At 48.1% G+C, this 25,695-nt stretch overlaps 1 protein-coding gene across 1 annotated transcript in view; it reads left to right on the forward strand.

The window, feature by feature from the left end:
• Window positions 1–25,695, forward strand: part of chd6 (chromodomain helicase DNA binding protein 6) — a 168,807-nt gene that overhangs the window by 109,638 nt on the left and 33,474 nt on the right. The window contains exons 18-32 of the mRNA XM_056301897.1: window positions 615–825; window positions 7,122–7,317; window positions 8,446–8,610; window positions 8,745–8,924; window positions 9,009–9,119; window positions 9,750–9,952; window positions 12,414–12,494; window positions 14,008–14,126; window positions 15,229–15,388; window positions 17,367–17,456; window positions 18,878–18,981; window positions 19,740–19,869; window positions 21,532–21,610; window positions 23,109–23,160; window positions 24,585–24,969. Coding sequence (XP_056157872.1) covers window positions 615–825; window positions 7,122–7,317; window positions 8,446–8,610; window positions 8,745–8,924; window positions 9,009–9,119; window positions 9,750–9,952; window positions 12,414–12,494; window positions 14,008–14,126; window positions 15,229–15,388; window positions 17,367–17,456; window positions 18,878–18,981; window positions 19,740–19,869; window positions 21,532–21,610; window positions 23,109–23,160; window positions 24,585–24,969 — 2,266 coding nt within the window. The remainder of the gene's footprint in view (window positions 1–614; window positions 826–7,121; window positions 7,318–8,445; window positions 8,611–8,744; window positions 8,925–9,008; window positions 9,120–9,749; window positions 9,953–12,413; window positions 12,495–14,007; window positions 14,127–15,228; window positions 15,389–17,366; window positions 17,457–18,877; window positions 18,982–19,739; window positions 19,870–21,531; window positions 21,611–23,108; window positions 23,161–24,584; window positions 24,970–25,695) is intronic.

Below are 25,695 nucleotides of genomic sequence, written 5' to 3' on the forward strand. Positions count from 1 at the left end.
CCTGAGATTTAATTTTAACCTAGGTGTCACCCACAAATCTGAACCAATGGCTAGGTGGTGTCCCTGGATAGGACATCAGAGCCCTCTTTTTGACTTCCTCCATGTACAAGTTGTCCACCATAGGTGAGACTGGGGAACCCATAGCACACCCATGCTTCTGCCTATAGTACTGCCCCCCTGTATGTGAAGTACGTGACTGAAGACACAGTTTCAGGAGTACACACAGTTGGTCAGTGTTAAGGGTGGTTCTTATCCATATAGACTTGGCCTATTCCTTGGCATATCCAGGCAAACCAAATCGCGCAAGCTGTTTGATGCACTCGTAATATATCTATGGGCTTTTTGAAATTTTCATACTTCCGCTTACACAGAGGACATCAGCTGAGTAGGAGGAACTTCAATGTAGCCCCGGAAACATTCGCTTACACACTGCTAAAATAATGCAGCCATATGCGGCCCAGACCACCTCTGAATGTGACTTGATCAGATCTAAGTGAGTCCTCAGTGCATCTTGTGTACATTCACACCTTTACTTACAGCTGTCCACTTGTGATCGGATCACCCAAGACACATGTTAATGCTAGATGTAAACAGGGCCTCTTGTCTCTTTTCAGGAGCTGAAGAGAAGATTCTGGAAAGCTTTAAGAAGAGCCACAGTCCAGAGGCGTGGGACTTCCAGCTGCAGGCCATGATCCAGGCGGCCGGCAAGCTAGTTCTGATCGACAAGCTGCTCCCCAAGCTGCTGGCCGGCGGACACAAAGTCCTGATCTTCTCCCAGATGGTCCGCTGTCTGGACATCCTGGAGGACTACCTCATCCAGAGGAGGTAAGGAGAGCGAGACTGAGAGAGAAACAGGGGAAGAGCCACATAGGCCATGTTGTCGTCCAAAGTTTGTTTTTATGGTAAAATATTAACAGTTAATTGTTATTAATGTTTTAATTGGGCTGTTCGAGATGCAGTGACACATTCAGCTTAACTTGAGACCCTTCCCAGTTCTAATCTCTGGTGTATTGGTAAGTACGCTGGCGGGAAAAGTTCATATCACACAGGAAGTGTTGCATTTTACAGGACATCCAGTTATCTTCACAAGACACCAGAGGCCTTGTGGCCAGTAATGTTTGGGAATTAAAATTGTCTGGTGATTTAAAATGTAATCTTCTTTTGCGCATGTAGTTTGTAAAGAATTGTGGAGTCACGTGATCAACAGGACAAGATGGCAGCCTAAGTTTTCGGGTCCCAGCCCAGCTTCACCAAATTGTTGATTTTTCAAGCTACTCGTTTCCATGTTGGCTTATCTCTCATTGATTAAAGTTAGCTAATGACGATGTCTACAAAAAGTAAAGGCTGCCGGCAGGATATTGATACCATTGCTGAGTCCGTATTGGAAAAGCAGCTTGGCTACTTCGAACCGCACCTTGCCCAAATTCAACAGGTGGGGAAAGATACCGATGAGAAGCTAAGTGCTATTCAGGCAGAACTAGCCGTGCTGAAGGCAGGCCTTGGCACCATCAGATCCGATGTTAATACACTGGAAACCACTGTTGAGAGTAACTCCAGTACTCTGGATAGCCATGACAAAGCTCTTCAGGCAATGGAGCTCAAGTTAGCAGACATGGAGGACAGGAACAGAAGGTGTAACAGTTGCATCACCAGCCTGGAAGAGGGGCTCGAAGGTTCCAATGCTATTCAGTTTCTCGCACATTCTCTACCCAAATGGCTCCCTACTCTTAGTGACCTCCAGATCGAGATTATGAGAGCACATCAGATCTGTAATGACAACGCATGTAAACAAGCAGTTAACCGCATCCTGCTTTTCAATGTACTTCACTACCCAACTTGCCAGGCCATTCTTTGTGCTGCCATGAAAGACCCTCTTTCCATTAATGGTCGGAGAATTCGCTTCTGTCCTGGCTACAGCAATTTCACTGTTAAACGCACCCAAGCCTTGTATCAGGCAATAGATACAGCTCGAAGTAAAGGTCTGGACTCTTCTCTACTTTATCCTGCCATGTTGAAAATTAAGGACGGTGCTCAATACAAGGCCTTCACCTCTCCCAAAGAGGATTTCCTGGCCTCTGCAGTAGCCCCGCATCCAGAGACCTCTACAGTTAGCGATGATGGCATTCCCTCACCTTGACTACAAGTTCACCTCAGATGCTGCCGCTGCCGAGAACAGCGCTAGTTCTGCGCTGAGTTGCCTTCCAGCCTGTTGGACTGGCAATTCTATGTATGTGGACTGTTGATTTGCTCCATCTTGCATTGTTTAATTGCTGAACATAGTTGATCATCATGTTGTTGCCGGGCACAGAGAGCTTACATTGTTTGGGCTCTAGGGGCGATGACTGCCTGATGTCCTTCAGCCAGTAAGATGTCAATCAACCTGCCCCAAATACACTGAACATGGGTTATCATCTTAATTAATAAGTATAATTGTCTTTAAATAACCTACTGTTTGTTCTGTGTTCATTCAAACGTTTGTTTTGTTGACTACTGTTATAGCTAATGTGTATGTTGCCATAGCTACATTGGGTCATTATCTAGCTAAATTAATCTAATCAGCAGTTAACGCTGTTGTTGTTTTGCTTGGCTGGACGTTTTCTTTTGCTGCCCCGTATCTATTTTTGATCACAGACCAACCTTAGGGCCCAGACACACCAAACCGACTAGTGGCGACGAAGTCTGACTGTAGCGTCGCCTGCCGTCTGGGCCAAAAAGTAGCACTTAAACACACCGCCAAGACTACAGCCAACGGCCAACTAGCATGTACGTTCTGCGCTGATTCACTAAGCTGAACAGCCAATCAGAGTGATATCTCTCACCGACGGGCTCTGCCGATTCAACATGCTGAATCAGCCAAAAAGCTGCTTACACCATCGGCACCAACTAGTGCCGATGGTGCGGGACACCACAAAAACTAGGGTCACAGACGCTTGCTGACATTGGCCGACGGCTGGCTATCGGCCGGGTGTGTCCTTTTTCCCATTTTATATTTTGTGTTTATGTCTTGTTTGTCTTTGTGTAAAGAGGGGCGTTACTGTAGGTACACTTATGCCAGAATTATATCAAGTGGAGGGGCTGTGATGGGTTTTTTCCCCCATGAATACATTTTGAACAGTTACTTTAGATTATGGACGAACTTTCTGTTTTAGCGTGGAACTGCTGTGGATTGAATGCCCCTCACAAACGAACAAGCACTATTGGTGTAATAAAGAGAAAAAATGTTGACATAGCGTTATTGCATGAGACACGTGTTGAATGTAGATGCCAGTCATCTTGCTAATAAATTCTTCCATACAATAGCTTTTTCCTCCACTACCACAAAATCTAAAGGTGTGGCCACTGTAGCTAGACACAATCTCTAAATCAAAGTGTTGACATCTTCGGCAGATGACATGGGTAAGATCATGATCGCTAGAATAGAATTTAATGCCAGAAGAATCACTCTTATCTCAGCTACTACTGCTACTACTACTACTACTACTACTTCTACTTCTAATTTCGGCTGCTCCTGTTAGGGCAGCAGATCATCCATTTCCATCTCATCCTGTCCTCTGCATCTTCCTCTGTCACACCAGCCACTGGCATGTCTTCCCCCACCACATCCATAAACCTCCTCTTTGGCCTTCCTCTTTTCCTCTTCCCTGGCAGCTCCATCTTCAGCATCCTTCTCCCAATATACCCAGCATCTCTCCTCCACACATATCCAAACCATCTCAATCTTGTCTCTCTTGTTTTGTCTCCAAACCGACCAACCTGAGCTGTCCCTCTAATATACTCGTTCCTAATCCTGTCCTTCTTCGTCACTCCCAGTGAAAATCTTATCATCTTCGTCTCTGCCACCTCCAGCTCCACCTCCTGTCTTTTCGTCAGTGCCACTGTCTCCAGACCATATAAGATAGCAGATTTATGATCTGCAACGCTGTCTTCGGGAGGGGGGGCGGAGTCGGCTTGTGTTCGTCACATGAATGCGTCTCTGTGTGTGTCGGAAAAAGCCGTGGTTCGGCCTGGAGTCGCCTCGTCACGAAAGTGGCAAGGCGTCTCCTTCGAGACTGCCGGCCGGAGAGTTGCAGCTGGCAAACGCATGCAGTACGGGGGTGGGTGTTTGAACTAAAATAGGGATTGATTGGCCACTAAATTGGGAGAAAAAAGGAAAAATCAGAAATAAATTAAAAAAAAGATTTTACACCAGATGCCCTTCCTTACGTAATGCTCCCCTTTTATCCGGGCTTGGGACTTGCACTAAGAATGAACTGGCTTGTGCATCCTCAGTGGCTGGGTTAATCGCCCTTATCTCAGCTTATGCTCCGAATGTGTTCGACAGTACTTTCTACAGAACAATTACTACAAAAATGTTAGAGTTAACTAATTCCTTTTTTAGTGTATGCGCAGATTTCAATGCGGCGTGGGCTCCGGTCTTTGATAGATCGAATGCAACATCCTCAGGGGAGTATGGCCTGGCCACGAATACTCTAAAATCCTGGGCCAGGAATTACGGACTTGAAGACATTAATTAGTAATTAGGGGCTTATCGACAAAACTAGATCTCTTTGGTTACAAAATCTCAAGGCAGAATTTTCTAGGTTAGATTCCATTTTGCAACTCAATTTCTCTTAGTAAGTAGCGTTAGACCATGCACTGGTCAAGAAAGATATCCATAACATTCTAAAACAGCATTCTGAATTTCAAATTCACAGGACCAGACAACGGTATTATTTTCAGGGTGCCAGACCTAGCCATCTCTTTGCCATGAGAATTAGGGCCAGCGACCATTTTTCAGATATCCCTGCTATTAAGTCTGCAGATGGCAATATCAGCACTGATCCCAAACAGGTAAATGAAACATTCCAAACATTTTACTCCAATTCATATAAATAAGAGATACTCCCAGACAAAAATCGATGTGACAAATTTCTAAATCAGTTACACTTACCACAGCAATCAAGAACAGACTCAACTAATTTAGATAAACCAACCACCTTAGAGGAGTTGAGGGAAGCAGCACTGACCATGCAGAGAGGCAACAGGAACCGCTTAATTCCATAGAACTTTATGGGAGCAGCTGGGTCCATTTCTTCTGGACATGATCACTTTTTCAATTGAAAAAGGCAGATTCTCAAGGGATGTACTGCCCTCATTTCCTTGCTCTTAAAAAAAAAAAAAAAGACAAGAATCCAACTGAATATGCCAAATTGCTGCCCTCTCAGTCTCCTAAATTCTGATTTAAAGATCTTTGCAAAGCTCCTCGCCTGCCATCTTGAGCACCACGTGCCATCACTAGTCAATTCTTATCTGACAGGCTTAATAAAATCAAGGTTGGCAACAGATATTAGGCGTCTTCTTCATATCATTGATGCTGACATGGACAGTAAGGCACCTATGTCAGTACTTTCCCTTGATGCCATGAAAGCCTTTGACCAATTGGAGTGGTCATTTTGTGGTCTGTTTTGGTACTACTTTTATTGGGATGATCAAAGTTCTATACTCAAACCCCTCAGCACGAGTACTAACCAGTCAAACTTGCACCTCTCTGTTTTTAGTTTCCAGGTCCTCATGTCAGGACTGTCCATTAAGTCCTGGGCTATTTGAACTCTCCGTAGAGCTGCTAGCTCAGTTGATTCACCAATCCAACTTGGTCTCACCCATTTCCATCCATAACACGTAATAGTTAGAAAACCCTGTTCAGTCTTCACCATATCTTCTGTCCATCTGTTTGGAAGTATATCAGGTTTCAGAATTAACTGGTCCAAGTCTGATCTTCTACATCTGATTTACTCTGCCAAAACATCTGTCCTCCCTGTTAACCTTCCCATAGTACGACAATTTAAAGATTTAGGAATTGAACTCTTCTAACTCACATTTATCGACCTATTGATAGATAGATGAAAGATAAAGGGATCAGCTGGAGAGGAGAAATGTAGGATGTTTGTAAGACACCTCATTCACACACAGTAAGAAAGATAGACAGAAAGAGAGACGAGTGTAGACATGAAGAAGAAGATGGAGATGATCTCCTCTGGGAATGGCGGAAGGAACTCCATAAACATTAGAGGCTGACAGATGGAGAGAGAATGACTTCTGCACAAGAAGATGAAAGGAGAGATTAGAATAGAGGGATAGAACAGAAGAGAGAGGGATTGTTAAAACAGATCTACCGTATCGATAAAGAGAAATGGCGAGGCAACAAGAGTACAGTAGTTAAAGATACAGTCTGGGGTTTTTCTCCATTGATAAGTGTTAATTGAGAAAATTACGTTTCAGTCTTTTTTCCAACACATGCATTTGCCGCTGCACCAGTGTTCGTCCTACCCGGTCAAAACATCGCAACAGCGGTATACACGGAGACTGGAGAGTTTCTCCCACCATGTGTAAGGTGACTGGTAGTGTTATGAAGCCTGACTCCATCATACACATGGAGAACATAAATATTAATGGTGAAAACTCATGAATTTGAGCTATATATTTTTAAGTGGGAAGATGGCGTGGCGAATTCACGTTTGTGGCGGCCTCACCCAGTGCCGGTGTGGGAAGGTGGGGGCATGAATTTAAGTTTGCGGTGGCCTCACCCAGTACCATCCATGCAGTGTCTTTGTCCATGTCTAAGTTTGTAAAGTCTTGGTTTGATGGCTGGGAGAGCTGACGCTGGATCGGCTGGGAGCGCTTGGTCTGCTGCGTCCTGTGGGCCCAGGGACCACGGCCCTGCCCGGAGCTGCACTCGAGGAGGAAACACCGAGGTCGGTCTGACAGGACGTGGAAGCGGGGCAGGCTAAGCTAACTGCTAGCCTGTGCAGACCAGCGGTTCCTACAGTCATCCTGACATTCGCTCTCTTGGGCAGTGTATATATATATAATATATATGTGTGTGTGTGTGTGTGTGTTGGATATATTTTTTGTTAGGTTTTTTTTTTTTTGTAGTTTGGATGTGTTTTTGTCTTTGTGTTGCACTGCTGTGGCCTGGGGGAAACAATATTTCGTTTCATTTCATGTACCCAAGTGCATGAAACAAAACGACAAATAAATGTTCCTGATTCCTGAAGTGGAGAACAGAAAAAGGGATGGAGGGAGTATCCATGACGACAGACAGTTTATAAACCTCCTTAACGCACATCTGCATTCCTCTCCAGGTACACATACGAGCGCATCGATGGACGCGTGCGGGGGAACCTGCGGCAGGCGGCCATCGACCGCTTCTGTAAGCCCGACTCGGACCGCTTTGTGTTCCTGCTGTGCACCCGGGCGGGGGGGCTGGGAATCAACCTGACGGCAGCCGACACCTGCATAATCTTCGACTCAGACTGGAACCCTCAGAATGACCTGCAGGTAGGCGAGAGGAGAGGGGGAGGGAGTGTGCTTATTTAAGGCGGTGACGGTAAAAAAAAAAAACTTCTTAATTATTTTGTTGTTCAATGCTAACTGATAGCCATAAGACGGTCAGCCTGAGGTCTTACTGCTCAACTCTGAAGTTCCAGTTTGATTCAGTGGTTTTGTGTGTGTGCACGCACGTGTGTGTGTGTCGCTACTTCTCGTAATAATTTTTCTTATCGGTGTGAAAAGACTTTTTTTTAAAATGTATATATATATATTTCCCCCCTTTTCTCCCCAATTGTACCCGGCCAATTACCCCACTCTTCCAAGCCGTCCCAGTCGCTGCTCCACCCCCTCTGCCGATCCGGAGAGGGCTGCAGACTACCACATGCCTCCTCCCATACATGTGGAGTCACCAGCCGCTTCTTTTCACCTGAAAGAGAGGAATTTCACCAGGGAGATGTAGCATGTGGGAGGATCACGCTATTCCCCCCGTCCCCACTCCTCCCCAAACAGGCGCCCCGACCGACCAGAGGAGGTGCTAGTGCAGCGACCAGGACACATACCCACATCCAATCTCCCACCCGCAGACACGGCCAATTGTGTCTGTAGGGACGCCCGACCAAGGCGAAGGTAACACGGGGATTCGAACTGGCGAGCCCCGTGTCGGTCGGCAATGGAATAGAGCACTACGCTACCCGGACGTCCTTTCTCCCCAATTGCACTTGGCCAATTACCTCACTCTTCCGAGCCGTCCCGGTCACTGTTCCACCCCCTCTGCCGATCCGGGGAGGGCTGCAGACTGCCACATGCCTCCTCCCATACATGTGGAGTCGCCAGCCGCTTCTTTTCACCTGACAGAGAGGAGTTTCACCATGGGGACATAGTGCATGGGAGGATCACGCTATTTCCCCCAGTTCCCCCTCCCCCCCGAACAGGCACCCCGACCGTCTAGAGGAGGTGCTAGTGCATTTACCAGGACACATACCCACATGCGGCCTCCCACCCACAGACACAGCCAACTGTGTGTGTAGGGACGCCCGACCGAGTTTCTCCCTTTTTAAAGTTTTTGAAACGTGCTGTGATAATGCTTGTTGCCATTGTAGTCATGATGGTGGTTCCTCCCCCCCTTTTCCCCTATAGGCCCAGGCACGCTGTCACCGGATTGGCCAGAGCAAAGCCGTGAAGGTCTATCGGCTGATCACCAGGAACTCGTATGAGAGGGAGATGTTTGACAAAGCCAGTCTGAAGCTGGGATTGGACAAGGCCGTCCTCCAGGACATAAACCGCAAAGGAAACATCAATGGGGTAAGACAGCATCAGTTTAAACTCCTTTGGTAGCAGCTGGATGTCTACGTGTCTGTTAACATCTGTCTTCGTGTGTGTGTGTGTGTGTGTGTGTGTGTGTGTGTGTGTGTGTGTGTGTGTGTGGTGTGTTGCAGGTGCAGCAGCTGACTAAGTTGGAGGTGGAGGACTTGTTGAGGAAAGGAGCATATGGAGCTCTGATGGACGAAGAAGACGAGGGATCCAAGTTCTGTGAGGAAGACATCGACCAGATCCTCCAGAGGCGAACTCAGACCATCACCATCCAGTCTGAGGGCAAAGGATCCACGTTTGCTAAGGTACAAATCGGCCTCTCTGTCCATCTCCATTTGCCTCTCTGTCTGTCTTTCTCACCGTCTCCCTCTCTCCTGTCTTCCTGTTAGGCCAGCTTCGTGTCGTCGGGGAACAGAACAGACATCTCTCTGGACGACCCGAACTTCTGGCAGAAATGGGCCAAGATTGCAGAGCTGGAGATCGACTCCAAATCAGAGAAGGTAGGTAGACAGCTAGATAGAGAGAGAAGCAGTCTCTCCTCTCTTATAACAGATGGTATGTCATCATTACACAAGCAGACAGCCTATCAGGCTCCACTGCTGCCTTCATACCCTGTGTGTGCGTTTGTTTGTAGGAAGTGTGTGTAGGGCGTCCAGGTAGCGTAGCGGTCTATTCCGTTGCCTACCAACAAGGGGATCGCCGGTTCAAATCCCCGTGTTACGTCCGGCTTGGTCAGGCGTCTCTTCAGACACAGTTGGCCGTGTCTGCGGGTGGGAAGCCAGATGTGGGTATGCGTCCTGGTCGCTGCACTAGCGCCTCCTCTGGTCGGTCGGGGCGCCTGTTCAAGGGGGGAGGGGGAACTGGGGGGAATAGCGTGATCCTCCCACGCGCTACATCCCCCTGGGGAAACTCCTCACTGTCAGGTGAAAAGGAGCGGCTGGTGACTCCACATGTATGGGAGGAGGCATGTGGTAGTCTGCAGCCCTCCCCGGATCAGCAGAGGGGGTGGAGCAGCGACCGGGCCGGCTCAGAAGAGTGGGGTAATTGGCCAAGTACAATTGGGGAGAAAGGGGGGGGGGGTTGTTTTTTTGTATCTCCCTGTATTAAGTCTCTGTCTGTCTGTCCTTCAGGAGTCCTTGGTCATCGACACCCCCCGGGTGAGGAAGCAGACTCGTCATTATAACTCATTTGAGGACGACGAGCTGATGGAGTTCTCCGAGCTGGACAGCGACTCAGAGGAACGCCCCTGTCGCACTCGACGGCTGGGCGAGCGAACCCGCCGCTACCTGCGCGCCGAGTGCTTCCGGGTGGAGAAGAACCTGCTCATATTCGGGTAGGACCAGAACCAGAACCTAGCTAGAGACATATCTGCTGATGAGGCAGTGACAGAGTAGTCTTTTAGGACGCACTTTTTGTACACAGAGTGACGTAAAGGTTGTGTTCATGCTACTCGCCTGTCTTCAGACTTGTTTGTATTGGAGATTTAGTTTTTTTCATTGCTGTCACTTGAAGAGAGAGGAAGCCCTTTTTCTCCCACTTGTATCTGGCCAATTACCCCTCTCTTCCGAGCCGTCCCGGTCGCTGCTCCACATGCCTCCTCTGATACATGTGGAGTCACCAGCCACTTCTTTTCACCTGACAGTGAGGAGCTTCACCAGGGGGTAGTAGCGCATGGGAGGATCACGCTATTCCCCCCCAGTCCCCCCCCCCCCGAACAGGCGCCCTGACCGACCAGAGGAGGCGCTAGTGCAGTGACCAGGACACATACCCACAGCCGGCTCCCTACCCGCAGACACGGCCAACTGTGTCTGTAGGGACACCCGACCAAGCCAGAGATAACACGGGGATCGAACCGGCGATCCCCATGTTGGTAGGCAACAGAATAGACCGTCTTCACGGATGCGGATGCCCCGCATCTGGTTTCTTTGACAGCATGTAGGGTTTTCTAAATTTGAGCCCGTGTGATGGCACTGAACCGACCACAGAGATGGAAAACCGAGACGTGATCCTTGGTAGAAAGGTTAAAGTTCAGAACAAGGCAGCCAGAAAGACGATGTTTGTAGTATAAAAGCCGCTGGCTGAACCACAGAAAGTGTGATTATAAACGGTCAGTACAGGAGGGTGTGAGCTGTGTTGTGGATGTTTCGCTTTCTTTCCGCCGGCCGTCATTCAAATCAACGCTTAACACTCACATAAAGCCAATCATTTTATCTCAGCATCTCTGATATATTCTCTGCACCACTGCGTTTTATCACCTCTTATTCCGCCTGTCTAGTCAGTCCTTGTGTATACATCTGAAGATTGTTGTGTTGTAGTGTTGTTATTCTATGTTAAGTACACTGAGAGCCACGAAACCGCAGTCACGTTCCATGAGTGTACAAACCTATATGGCCAACAAACGTGATTGTGATTCTGAATGTTGAAGTTGTTGAAATGACTGTCGAGACAGAGCATGTGTAATGTGTCCTGCTATTTAATGTCTGCACAGATTACAGACGAGACTACGCAACCCTAGTCCCACCCGTGCATCTTATCGTCAGAAAACATTCAAATGTAGTTGTAACCAATCCAGGGCGTGACACTGACCCCAAAAACTGCCTGGTTGCATTAAAAGTGCAATGTGTAGGAGCATCTGGGTGGCGTGGCGGTCTATTCCATTGCCTACCAACACGCGGATCGCCGGTTTGAATCCCCGTGTTACCTCCGGCTTGGTCGGGCGTCCCTACAGATAGAATTGGCCGTGTCTGCGGGTGGGAAGCCGGATGTGGGTATGTGTCTTGGTCGCTGCACTAGTGCCTCCTCTGGTCGGTTGGGGGGCCTGTTTGGGGGGGAGGGGGAACTGGGGGGGGGAATAGCGTGATCCTCCCACATGCTACGTCCCCCTGGTGAAACTCCTCACTGTCAGGTGAAAAGAAGTGGCTGGCGACTCCACATGTATGGGAGGAGACATGTGGTAGTCTGCAGCCCTCCCCGGATTGGCGGAGGGGGCGGAGCAGCGACCGGGACAGCTCAGAAGAGTGGGGCAATTGGCCAGATACGACTGGGGAGAAAAACGGGGGGGGGGTGCAATGTGTGATATTTCTGCTTTTCTAAAGCTCAGTATGACTAGTATATCATTATCTGTCTAGAAAATATCATAATACGACCAGGTAAATATATCATGACTGGTGATTGCATGATAAGAATATTAAATGCTAATATATAATTAATAAATTAGTAATAAATTAATATATTAAATATAAATAGACTAGTAAGTATCAGCTGGGGTTTTTGAGAGTTACTGAGTAAAAGAAATATGTCACTGCCCTCCACTCCCCAAATTTCTGCGTTCAGAATACTTGAGCCAGACCAACGGACTGGTTTTGCTTGTTTTCTGGAAGGGTCCTCATGAGGAGACACCAAGCCATCTGTTTATTTTTCCTTTGTTATTGTTATTCACGTGGCTGAACAGTAGAGGGCAGTGTTCAGGTAAAAATGACCCTCAGTGTAAAAGTCAAAGTGTTAGTCGTCTTTGATTGACAGCAGTACCTCAAGCAGTGATTGGGTGTAGCTGTGTGGGGCGGGGCTTATTGACTTCTTAGTGGGTGTTTGTATGTATGTACAGTGTTGAGTGTAGTTGGAATTTAGACTACATGTGTTGCTACTGTATGAAGTAGACGTAACACACAAATTAAGAAAAGTAATGCAAAAAACTAAAAGTATGTATACCCTTTTCTTTTTTAGTTAATGTACTCACCCCATTCTCGGATCTCTCTCTCTCTCTCTCTCTCTCTCTCTCTCTCCCTCTCTCTCAGCTGGGGTCGATGGAAGGACATCTTGAATCACGGTCGCTTCAAATGGCATCTGACTGAGAGAGACATGGAGATGGTCTGCCGGTGAGGACCAGGAGCACAGAAAATCTTTTGGAATTTCCCCCCTTTTTTTCTCCCCAATTGTATCCGGCCAATTGCCCCACTCTTCCGAGTTGTCCCGGTCGCTGCTCCACCCCCTCTGCTGATCCGGGGAGGGCTGCAGACTACCACATGCCTCCTCCCATACATGTGGAGTTGCCAGCCGCTTCTTTTCACCTGACAGTGAGGAGTTTCACCAGGGGGACGTAGCACATGGGAGGATCACGCTATTCCCCCCAGTTCCTTCTTGCCCCCGAACAGGTGCCCCGACCGACCAGAGGAGGCGCTAGTGCAGCAACCGGGACACATACCCATATCCGGCTTCCCACCCGCAGACACGGCCAATTGTGTCTGTAGGGACGCCCAACCAAGCTTGAGTTAACATGGGGATTCGAACCGGCGATCCCTGTGTTGGTAGGCAGCGGAATAGACCGCTGCACTACCTGGGTGCCCCAGAAATAGTCTTTTTTAACTGTAACTGTCAATCTGTTTTGTTTTTGGTATTCTGGTTTTACTCGTGTAGAGAGCCTGTCTTTCAGTTGACTGGTAGGTTTTAAAAGTGGAATGAATCGAGGCCAGTGGCGATCCATCTGAAACCTGAGAAACAACTTGAAAAAGTGTTATTTTTTATGGCCTTCCTGAACAAAACTAAAGTGAATCAAATCAACACCAAATGAATGAAACTGTTTTGAATGGAATCACAGAAAGGTGAATCAGTTCTTAGGTATGGTTCTGTGATTTCCTTACTTGGATTATTTAGCATGCATAAAAAAAAGATGTTCTGAATGGAATGAGGCAGCATGGTGGCGCAGTGGTTAGCACGGTCACCTCACAGCAAGAAGGTCCTGGGTTCGAGCCCCGGGGTAGTCCAACCTTGGGGGTCATCCCGGGTCGTCCTCTGTGTGGAGTTTGCATGTTCTCCCCGTGTTTGCGTGGGTTTCCTCCGGGTGCTCCCGTTTCCTCCCACGGTCCAAGGCCATGTAGGTCAGGTGAATCGGCCGTACTAAATTGTCCTTAGGAATGAATGGGTGTGTGTGGGCTCTGTGATGGACTGGCAGCCTGTCCAGGGTGTCTCCCCGCCTGCCGCCCAATGACTGCTGGGATAGGCTCCAGCACCCCGATGACCCTGAGAGCAGGATAAGCAGTTTGGATAATGGATGGATGGATGGAATGAATGCAATCAGATCTATCCATCCAGCCATTATCTGAACGCTTATCCTGCTCTCAGGGTCGCGGGGATGCCGGAGCCTATCCCAGCAGTCATTGGGCGGCAGGTGGGGAGACACGCTGGACAAGCCACCAAGCCATCACACTGCAATAAGATTTTATAAAATATTATAAAAGATAAATTGGACATTAGATACTCCATGGAAAAGCCATGGACAAGCCGAGTGATAGCTCTCACCTGATTGTACCTGGAATTAGCCTGAATAGATTTGAACTGGCGTGTGTGTGTGTGTGTGTGTGTGTGTGTGTGTGTGTGTGTGTGTGTGTGCAGGGCTCTGTTGGTCTACTGCCTCAGACACTACAAAGGCGACGACAAGATCAAGAGCTTCATCTGGGACCTCATCACACCTAGCAAGGAAGGCCAGGACCAGGCACTGGTCAACCACTCCGGTTAGCACCTCGCCATCTGTTTGCACTGTTATCTAGCATAGTAGCTACCAACCAACCTGCATGTCCCCCTTCACCGGCGTTGTAGCAGATGCCCAGCTATCTTTGTTAGCATTTGGACCATTCACTTGCTTTAGCTTACACAGGGTTAGCATAGAAGCTACCGCTCACTGCGTTTACATGCAAAGGTAAGTCGAGTTACGGTTACAGCTCGATGAGGCCATGTAACTGGACTGCTGTCATTGTCCCAGTATACAAGAACCGGGGGAGAATTGATTTATTGACCTAAGTATGTCCGAGCCCGGTACGGTAGGTGGCGATATGCCCCCTTTCAGCTGGTCACTATTGGACCTTCTTCCAGTTGACCTGTTGCGACGGAGTTATTAAAACCAATGTCCACGCCATGCTCTACGGCTTGGGACAAAGGTCGGCGTCCTCGCAGCTCCTCCAGTATGTCGGCGTGTGGGCATGAAACCGGATTGTGGCCACTTGTTTGGTTGTTTTTCTTTGCATTGTAGTAGAAGGCGTGTTTGAGGCGCTTCCACCGAACACAGATTTGCTCGGGGGTTCTTTTACATCCCGCTTCACCATTCTGCATTCTCCTTCCATCCATGTATGTTAGGATATTCACCTCCTTCAGCTGACACAACATGAAGTTTGTCTCCTCGTCTGTCCAGAAATGCGTGGTTCTCGCTCCAGCACTCACCACGTTGGTACTGTTGATACCATGCGGTTCCACTTCCGGGTGAAAGACCGCCGCGCGAACTATGGGTCATGCCCAGAACGCCTAGGCCACTTGGGGGCCAATTGAAGTGTATACATGCCAGAGTAAATTCATCCCCAACCGCGTCATCTAGGTGTGTTAGTCCGACTTCGAGAAATTGGATTTAGTACGATTTCAGTGGGACTAACACATTTACATGCGTTGTAAAAGTCCAGTTTTAGTCGGACTAACACAATAACTCCACTTTCTCTAACATCATGTAAACGTACTGACTTATTTCATCATCGCTATTGAATCAAAGAAGTTAACTTTCATGAAGGAATGGGTGTTTGTTTAAATTAGTTCATCTTTATCTTCCCTCCCTCTCCGTCTCTCTCTCAGGTTTATCAGTTCCGGTCCCACGTGGTCGGAAGGGGAAGAAGTTGAAGAACCAACTGAATGTTCCAGAAGTGAAGAACGCCGACTGGCTCGTCCACTGTAACCCGGAGGTGGTTCTCCAGGACGAAAGCTACAAGAAACACCTCAAACAGCACTGCAACAAGTCCGTTCAACTCCCCAACTAGTTCTTATCAAGTACAAGTCACCTGTCCTCCCCTTCAGCCGCTAGGCCAGCGTTCACCTCGGGGCCGCATTAGAAAGAGAGAGTGACACAGCCAAGTGAATGAACTAATAACTAGACAGGTGTCCTCTGTAGAGTGCAGATCTCCACCAGGCGTACGTTTCTCCCCTTCCCCGGTGTTCCAACTTGGCAACAAACCCTTTTTTCTCCTGCCGGGAGAAGGCAGGCGACATACACGCACACACAGACTGATAAACCAGTGTTTCTCCTGCCATTATAACACTTAACGCAGCAGCCAAGTCGATCGAGTGGGAAATATGGGGGGTGGGGGGGAGGTTAATATGCTGTGCTCAGGGGCATCCGGGTAGTGTAGTGGTCTATTCGGTTCCCTACCAACACAGGGATCGCCAGTTCGAATCCCTGTGTTACCTCCGGCTTGGTCGGGCGTCCCTACAGACACAATTGGCCGTGTCTGTGGGTGGGAAGCCGGATGTGGGTATGTGTCCTGGTCGCTGCACTAGCGCCTCCTCTGGTCGGTCAGGTGCCTGTTCAGGGGGGAGGGGGAACTGGGGGGAATAGCGTGATCCTGCCACGCACTACGTCCCCCTGGTGAAACTCTTCACTGTCAGGTGAAAAGAAGCGGCTGCAGACTCCACATGTATCGGGGGAGGCATGTGGTAGTCTGCAGCCCTCCCCGGATCAGCAGAGGGGGTGGAGCAGTGAGCAGGATGGCTCGGAAGAGTGGGGTAACTTGATGGGTAAGACTGGGGAGAAAAAGGGGGAGGGGGGGATATATGTATATATGCTGTGCTCAAGTTAAAAAATCTACCTCATGAAAATGTTTTGCCTGTCAGTCTGTGGACGTGCAGCCTCCTTGGCGGACCCTCGCACGAAAGCAACCAAGTCTGACGTGAAATGACGAGAGATCGGGCTGTAATCGTTTCAAAGCCCTTGTTAAAATACTTCCAATATGTATAACAAGACTTCAAAACGACATACCTGTGGAGGCGTGGAGGTGTTTAGGAGAGATGGCAGTGCAGTTTTTATCTAGATTGTTTTAACACAATCTTGCGAAGTGAGACGATGCCTGAGGAGTGGAGAAGTTGCTCAGCCACAGCATGAAGATTTGGGAAAGAGTAATAGAAGCTAGGTTAAGAGGAGAGGTGACGATCAGCGAGCAGCAGTATGGTTTCATGCCATGAAAGAGCACCACAGATGTGATGTTTGCTTTGAGAATGTTGATGGAGAAGTATAGAGGAGGTCAGAAGGAGGTACATTGTGTCTTTGTGGATTTAGAGAAAGCATACGACAGGGTGCCGAGAGAGGAGGTGTGGTATTGTATGAGGAAGTCGGGAGTTGCAGAGATGTAGGAGTGATGCAGGATATGTATGAGGGCAGTGTGACAGTGGTGAGGTGTGGTTGGAATGACAGATGGGTTCATGGTGGAGGTGGGATTACATCAAGGATCGGCTCTGAGCCCTTTCTTGTTTGTTTATTTATTTTTTTTGGCTTTTCTCCCCTTTTTCTCCCCAATTGTACTTGGCCAGTTACCCCCCTCTTCCAAACCATCCCAGTTGCTGCTCCCCCCCTTCTGGCTTATCGCGGTCTGGACGGACCGTGATAAGCCAAGCCATCAGCTAATGACTGCGGTCAGGCGGATCCCTGAAAACCTCCGTCTAACAGCTGTATTTGGACATTTGTTGACATTTGCTGGTCCGCAGAACAGAACAGCAGTTTAAACAGCAGTTTACTTTGTGTGGATATTTACAGATGCACCACAGTTTTAGCACAGTGACACAATTGTCACACAAAATATGTAAAGTCATATATCGACAACCTTAGTGTTGTGTATTTTATAATGTAGACTTCTATATGATGAGCAAGCGTTAGAGATTGAGGTGAAGTCTATGTACACAAACAATTCTCTCGCTCTCTCTCTCTCTCTCTCTCTCTCTCTCAGGGTGTTGCTGCGGGTGCGGATGTTGTACTACCTGAAGGTGGAGGTCTTGGGCGAGGCTGCCAACCAGGCTGTAGAGGGGCTACCTGCAAGGTACATAGAACACACCATGTTCTAGAGCAGCGGTGGCTAACCATGTGCCATGGAAAGCCATGTGTATGCAGGCTTTCATTCCAGCCCGACTCCACACCAGTTGACTTCCCTGATACAGTCTCCCTGTTTGGTTGGAGGGTTGCTACTCAGTGAAATCAGCTGGTGTGGAGTCCGGCTGGAATGGAAACCTGCATACACATGGCTCTCCATGGCGCATGGTTAGCCACCCCTGTTCTAGATGGTAAACCTGTGTGCCATAACACCGTACGAATACCTGCACTCTTAGTCAGGCTGGTGTGCCAGGAGGCTGTGATGGACAGACTGCGTTGACAGTTAAGCACTATGTCCAATGTCTCTGATATGGGTTTTGTACAAAAAAACACACTAATAATACCAACACATAGCAATAGTAATGGGCAGTTGGGCTCTCTGTGTTGAAGATATTCTTTTGTGCAGTTCCATATAACGAACCCGCTCTTTGCAAGTACCAGGCGTAAAAGAATAGTTACTTGAAATGAGTTGGTTGATTACCCTGAACTGTAGGAGAGAATCGGCTCGTAAGAAAACAGTGGAATAGCCGTCACTACGTACAGATGAAGACATTACTCTGACTCTAGAAACAGTAGTGTAAATGCCTCAATCTGAGTCTTTATTAGGTTAAAACTGGAGTAAATAGAGGCGGCACGGCAGTTAGCGCGGTTGCCTCACAGCAAGACGGTCCTGGATTCGAACCCTGGGGTAGTCCATCGTTGGGGATCATTCCGGGTTGTCCTCTGTGCGGAGTTTGCATGTTTTCCCCGTGTCTGTGTGGGTTTCCTCCGGGGGCTCCCGGTTTCCTCCCACAGTCCAAAGACATGTAGGTCAGGTGAACCAGTCGTACTAATTTGTCCCTAGGTGTGAACTGTGTGTGTGAGGGGGGGGGGGGGGCTGTGATGGCATGTCCAGGGTGTCTCCCCGCATGCCACCCAATAACTGCTGGGATAGGCTCCAGCATCCCCCGTGACCCTGAGAGCAGGATAAGCAGGTTGGATAATGGATGGATGGATGGATGGATAGATGGATGGATGGATGGATGGATGGATGGGGTAAATAGGAACACATTTGCCACACCCAGATTAATGCTCTATCTTCTGATTAATCGGTGCATTTAAACCTCTGAGATGGGTTTTGTTGGGCTTTTTGAAACTGTCCACGTGAAAGTTGGCCAGGCACAGTGAAGGGTTGATCGTACAAGGTAAAGACAGCAGATCTTGGATCTGTTATAAAAAAAAGTAAAACTTGAGCAAAACAGCAGCTCAGACTGCAGCTGTCTCCACCTGCTGCTCATAGCGCTCACTGATCTGTGTGATTGACAGTTTGACTACACCAGAGATTCCTGTGAAAGGTGGCTTGATTGACAGGTTGTTTGTTTGTGTTGTCAGTAAACTGGAAGTGTCCTTACCAGACATCGACTACATAGAGATTCCTGCTTCCTGGTGGGATGCTGACGCCGACAAGTCTCTGCTCATAGGAGTCCACAAGCATGGTAAGAACATGGTTTTCTAGAAGGAGAAGTTGACTGAGCAGTGACGCCTGTTAGAGTAATACCAAGAGATCAGGGCATCCGGGTAGCGTAGCGGTCTATTCCGTTGCTTACCAACACGGGGCTCGCTGGTTTGAATCCCCGTGTTACCTCTGACTTGGTCGGGCGTCCCTACAGACACAATTGGCCGTGTCTGCAGGAGGGAAGTTGGATGTGGGTATTTGTCCTGGTCGCTGCACTAGTGCCTCCTCTGGTCGGTCAGGGCGCCCCGTTCGGGGGGGGGGGCAACTGAGGGGAACAGCGTGATCCTCCCACGCGCTACGTCTCCCTGGTGAAACTCCTCACTGTCAGGTGAAAAGAAGCGGCTGGTGACGACTCCACATGTATGGGAGGAGGCATGTGGTAGTCTGCCGCAGCCCTCCCCGGATCAGCAGAGAGGGTGGAGCAGAGACCAGGACAGCTCGGAAGAGTGGGATAGTTGGCTGCATAAAATTTGGGAGAAAAAGTGTGTGTGTGTGTGTGGGGGGGGGGGGGGTCCAAAAAAAGAGAAATACCAAGAGATCCTCTGTGGCACTTTACAGAGAAATTCGGTGCTTGACATCTCCAAAGCTTAGTTTGATTTTAAGCCAGAGCCTGTCTTTTAGGGGTTATTGGTATTTATGGTGATATGAAACTAAGCTTCACATTCACAGAGCAGATAAGACATCAGTTATCACTATCTGTGTGTGTCTGTGTGTGTGTGTTTCTGTGTGTGTGTCCAGGGTATGAGCGGTACAATGCTATGCGTGCAGACCCAGACCTTTGCTTCCTCGAGCGAGTGGGCATGCCCGATGTCACCGCACTGTCAGCCGAACAGGGAGGAGGGGAGACGGGCTTGGACATCACTGACGGGTAACACACACACACACAAAGACACACACAAGGAGACAGTAACACTATAACTTGTTGTTTACCAGTCATGGTTGTTGAATGGTATCTGTTTCTCTCCCAGATCACATGATGCTGTTTGCCAGGTTAACTTGCTGCAGTTTAAACGGTTCCTTTCTCCGCTTTAACTGCAGTTCATGCTTTCATTAAACAGCCGCTCACGTGACAAACATTTTAATACTTCTGTCTGTGCCCCTGAGCAAGGCAGTAGATAGAAGAACTGGAGTTGGTCCCCGGGCGCTGCAGCTGCCCACTGCTCCTATACAATAGGATGGGTAAATGCAGAGAACACATGTCCCTATGGGGATTAATAAAAGTATATCTTAAAATCTTAAAAATTATGATATCAATAGTAAATATCATAATATGACCTGTGGATTTCATAATATGACTTGTAAATACAGCATGACTTGTAAATATCACAACTAGGATATGACTATATCATAGCTGAGTAACTATGATATGACTAGTTAATATCAGTAACTTGTAAATGTCATGATATGACTATTAGATATAATATGGATAGTAAATATAATATGACAAGTAAATATCATGGTATGACTATTAGATATAATATGAATAGTAACTATAATAGTATGACATGTAAATATAGTATGACTATTAGATATAATATGAGGAGTAAATATCATAATATGACAAGTAAATATCATAGTATGACTTAGATATAATATGAGTAGTAAATATCATCATATGACAAGTAAATATCATAGTATGACTATTAGATATAATATGAGTAGTAAATATCATAATATGACTATTTGATATAATATGAGTAGTAAATATCATAATATGACTATTCAATATGAGTAGTAAATATCATAGTATGACAAGTAAATATCTTAGTATGACTATTAGATATAATATGAATAGTAAATATCATAATATGACTATTCGATATGAGTAGTAAATATCATAGTATGACAAGTAAATATCTTAGTATGACTATTAGATATAATATGACTAGTAAATATCATAGTATGACTAGTAAATATCAATAAGTGTTACTGATTGGTAGTACTGATTAAAACAAGTAAATGAGACACATTTGTCCATTTAAAAGACAGGAGCTGGACCGGCTGACTGGTTGTGTTGTTGTGTGTCTCAGTAAACTGTACAGCCGTCACACTTAACTGATTTCTACTGACGGAGACTGACCATGTGAGACGTCAGTAGACCTGCAGCGTGTCCACTACCTTTCTATCTGAATCTGTCTTGTTTTGATTTGCTGTTGTTCACATCTCTGAACACTAGATGTCAGCATTTCAGTAGCGTCACACCATACCTTTACCTCAGAAGCTGGACCACAAATGTGTTTTTTATGTTTCTGTATTCTGACGTCTAATCAAACTCCTGCTTTCTGCTCACATTCTAGTCTTTCTGTCATCAGCATTTTACCCTCAGTGAAATATGTGGGGAGCTGCTCTGTATTTTATATGTTATATTTCATGTTGCTTATTTACACCGTCACATCCTGTTTCCTTGCTGGACTTCTTCTGTTTCCTCCCTCCTTCCTCCCTGTTGAGTCTGGTGTGATGACTTGACTGTCCTGACAAGTGAGGTTCAAACACGTCTCTTCCTCTTCCTCCTTGTTTGTACCCCTGTCAGTGTGTGTAAGGGTGAGGAGCCGAAGGAGGAGGTGGACATCAAACCTGATGGAAGAGAAGAGAGAGACGAGAGTAGTAAGGTAATAGATGCTCCGTCAGGGGTGGAGCTAGCACTCAGACAAGTCTGTCTGTCTGTCTGTCTCTCTCTCTCTCTGTCTGTCTCTCTGTCTCTCTTTCCCTCTCAGGCTCTCTCTGTCTGTCTGTCTGTCTCTCTCTGTTTGTGTCTGTCTGTCTGTTTGTGTGTCTGTCTCTCTCTGTGTTTGTCTGTCTGTCTGTCGCTCTCTTTCTCTCTCTCTCGTTCTCGCTCTCTGTGTCTGTCTGACTCTCTCGCTGTGTCTGACTCTTGCTCTCTCTGTGTCTGTCTGTCTGACTGTCTCTCTGTGTCTGTCTGTCTGTCTGTGTCTGACTGTCTCACTCTCTCTGTGTCTGACTGTCTCGCTCTCTCTGTCTGTCTATCTGTCTCTCTGTCTGTCTGTCTGTCTGTCTGTCTGTCTGTCTGTCTCTCTCTCTGTCTGTCTGTCTCTATCTGTGTCTGTCTGTCTCTGTCTGTCTCTCTGTCTGTCTGTCTTTCTCTCTCTGTCTGTCTCTATCTGTGTCTGTCTGTCTGTCTGTCTGTCTCAAATTCAAAGGGCTTTATTGGCATGAAAGTTTTAAAAACAATGTTGCCAAAGCCTCAAAGTGCAACTTGTCCAGATATTTGGACAATACACAATAACACCACTAATGAACATCAACACAACACCACACTGATCAATAAAGAAACAATAAAATAACAATAAAGAAACAGAAGTAAATCAAAAGGTGGAGCATGAGGTGTGAGGAGACTACAACTCTCATGTGTTGTGCCGCTTGTCTCTTAGGCTGGGACATGAGCTGGCATATCTTGCTGCATCTATGTGCTGACACTGTTTTCCCCAAGTGCATGTTGCATTTGAGTCTGGTCAGAGAATGTTTCAACAACTCGGAATTTGCATTTAAGTTTTGTGAAGAACTTTGTTCTTGGGGGGCGACACAGTGGTGCAGTGGTTAGCGCGGTCACCTCACAGCAAGAAGGTTCTGGGTTTGAGCCCCGGGGTAGTCCAACCGTGGGGGTCGTCCCGGGTCGTCCTCTGTGTGGAGTTTGCATGTTCTCCCCGTGTCTGCGTGGGTTTCCTCCGGGGGCTCCAGTTTCCTCCCACAGTCCAAAGACATGTAGGTCAGGTGAATTGGCCATACTAACTTGTCCCTAACTGACTGGTTAGTGCCGTCGCCCGTGGTGCGGGTGACCCGGGTTTGCTTCCCAGCTGCGGCTCCCGGTTGCACCCTGAATTCACTATATTGGTTTTACGCCAATTTTAAAGATTTTACACCGGATGCCCTTTCCTGACGCAACCCTCCCCGTTTATCTGGGCTTGGGACTGGCACTAAGAATGCACTGGCTGGTGCATCCTCAGTGGCTGGGCTCACGGGACTTCATCATGAATCCAGTGTAGTAAAAATGTTTGCGCCTTTTAAATGTTGACTCATATTTGGTAGCATTGGTGAAGATTGTTTTTTTCTGTGTGTGTGTGTGTGTGTGTGTGTGTGTGTGTATTGCAGGAGGAGACTGAGGAGACCGACGCCTCAGACAAGCCAGACAGCACAGGTCCAGGTGAGACACACTGACTGACTCAAGGTCACAGATCTCATTTTCTGTTTTATTGCTTTGATTTAAAGCCTATCGTGGTGACGGGGCAGGAAGCTGGTACACCCCGATCAGCCAAAGCCTTAAAACCACTGACGGGGGAAGTGAATACCAGTGATTATCTCGCTACATCTCACAGAAGAGCTACTGTAGATTGGTGAAAAAGTTAACGCTGGCTATGATAGGCAGGTGTCAGAACACAGTGCATCACAGCTTGCTGTGTATGGGGCTGTGTAGCTGCAGACTGGTCAGAGAAGCCATGATGAACCCTGTCCACCGCCGTAAGCACCTACAATGGCTCTGGACCATAGAGCAATGGAAGAAGGTGGCCTGGTCTGATGGATCACGTTTTCTTTTACATCATGTGGACGGAGATGGCACCAGCATGCACTATGGGAAGAAGGCAAGCCGGTGTGATACTCTGCAGTGTTCTGCTGGGAAAACTTGTGACCTGGAATTCATGTGGGTGTTACTTTGGGAGGTACCAGCTACCTAAACATCATTTCATCATTGCAGACCAGGTACACCCTTCATGGTATTCCCTGACGGCAGTGGCCTCTTTCAGCAGGATAATGCACCCTGCCACACTGCAAAAATCCATCCATTCCATTATCCAAGCCGCTTATCCCAATTGGGGTCGCGGGACGCTGGAGCCTATCCCAGCAGTCATTGGGTGGCAGGCGGGGAGACACCCTGGACAGGCTGCCAGGCCATCACAGTCACACTGCAAAAATGTTCAGGAATTGTTTGAGGAACATGACAAAGACTTAAAGGTGTTCCCTTTAACTCTTCCTCCAAAATTCCCTCCAAATTCCCCAGATCTCAGTCTGATTAAGCACCTGTGGGATGTGCTGGAAAAACAAGTCCGATCCATTGAGGCCCCACCTTACAACTTACAGGACTTAAAGGATCTGCTGCTAATGTCTTGGTGCCACTTACCAGAGGACATCTTCAGAGGTCTTGTGGAAACCATGCCTCAACGGGTCAGAGCTGTTTTGGCAGCCCGAGGAGGAAGTAGAAGTGGATGTGGAAGGTGAAAGCCACAATCTAAATCAGACGTGGAAGGTGAAATCCACAGTACTCCCAGCGGTAATAGGAGCACTAGGGGCTGTGACCCCCAAACTGGGAGAGTGGCTCCAGCAGATTCCAGGAGCAACATCTGAGGTCTCTGCCCAGAAGAATGCGGTCCTAGGAACAGCCAATTTTGTCTGTAGGGACGCCCAACCAAGTCGGGAGGTAACACGGGGATTCGGACCACCGATTCCCGCATTGGAAGGCAACGGAATAGACCGTCACGCCACCCGGATGCCCGTTAAATGTTTAATTTGTGAGGACCTGCAACCTCACTCTCCCTTAATCCCTTTGTTACTCGTTTTCTCTCTCTCTTCCAGACTCCCAGATGTCGGGTGATCTGTGCACCCAGGACGGAATGCTGGTCACCACCACGACGGCAGCGCCAATGACTGGTACAGGAAGTGGTGTGGCAGAGCTCCACCTGGTCCAAGGCCGGCCCCTCTGGCCCGCAGGCCCCGCCTTGACGGCCCGCCTACGCCGGCTGATCACCGCCTACCAGCGCTTTACTCTGCGCCGTGAGCCATTACTGCGGCACGACTTCCTGCTTCACGACGGGCTGGTTGGCGTGGGGATGAGCGGCGGCGGGGCCGCTCACAGCCACCACAGCAGTGGGCCGTTGGCATGGCAACTGGGAGAGGAGCTGAGGCGATGTTCAGTGGTCGCCACGGAGCCTGACCCGCTCTTCCTGGAGTGGCAGACAAGGTGAAACAGTTTAAGAGTTTGAATTGCACACAGAGACGGTGAGGGTGAGGTTATGCCATGTCAGGATGTTCGGTAGATCTCCCCACAAGATTTTAGAGCTGTTTACATTCAATGATGGCTTGGAAAATCCGGTAAATTTACATGCAAACAAACACCCCCTCCCCTTATCTCTGCAATTGTACTTGGCCAACCACCCCACTCTTCCAAGCCATCCCAGTCGCTGCTCCACCCCCTGTGCCGATCCGGGGAGGGCTGCAGACTACCACATGCCTCCTCCGATACGTGTTGAGTCACCAGCCGCTTCTTTTCACCTGACAGTGAGGAGTTTCGCCAGGGGGGATGTAGTGCATGGGAGGATCTCGTTATTCCCCCCAGTTCCACCTCCCCTCCGAACAGGTGCCTCGACCGACCAGAGGGGGCGCTAGTGCAGAGACCAGGGCACATACCCACATCCGGCTTCCCATCCACAGACACATCCAATTGTGTCTGTAGGGATGCCCAACCAAGGCGAAGGTACCACGGGGATTCGAACCGGGCGATCCCCGGGATAGACCGCTACGCTACCCAAATGCCCACGCCATCTCCTGTTTTAAACCAGCTCTGAGCCTTGCCAGGCCAATGCCAACTTAGAGTCGACCAGTTGGGACTTACCTGCATCATGAAATGTAAAAAAAAAATATTGTTAATGCCCTGGGTGACCCACTTCCCTCTTCCATTGGGGTGTCT

The sequence above is a fragment of the Lampris incognitus genome, chromosome 2 (genome assembly GCF_029633865.1).
Source record: "Lampris incognitus isolate fLamInc1 chromosome 2, fLamInc1.hap2, whole genome shotgun sequence".
Lineage (NCBI taxonomy): Eukaryota > Metazoa > Chordata > Actinopteri > Lampriformes > Lampridae > Lampris > Lampris incognitus.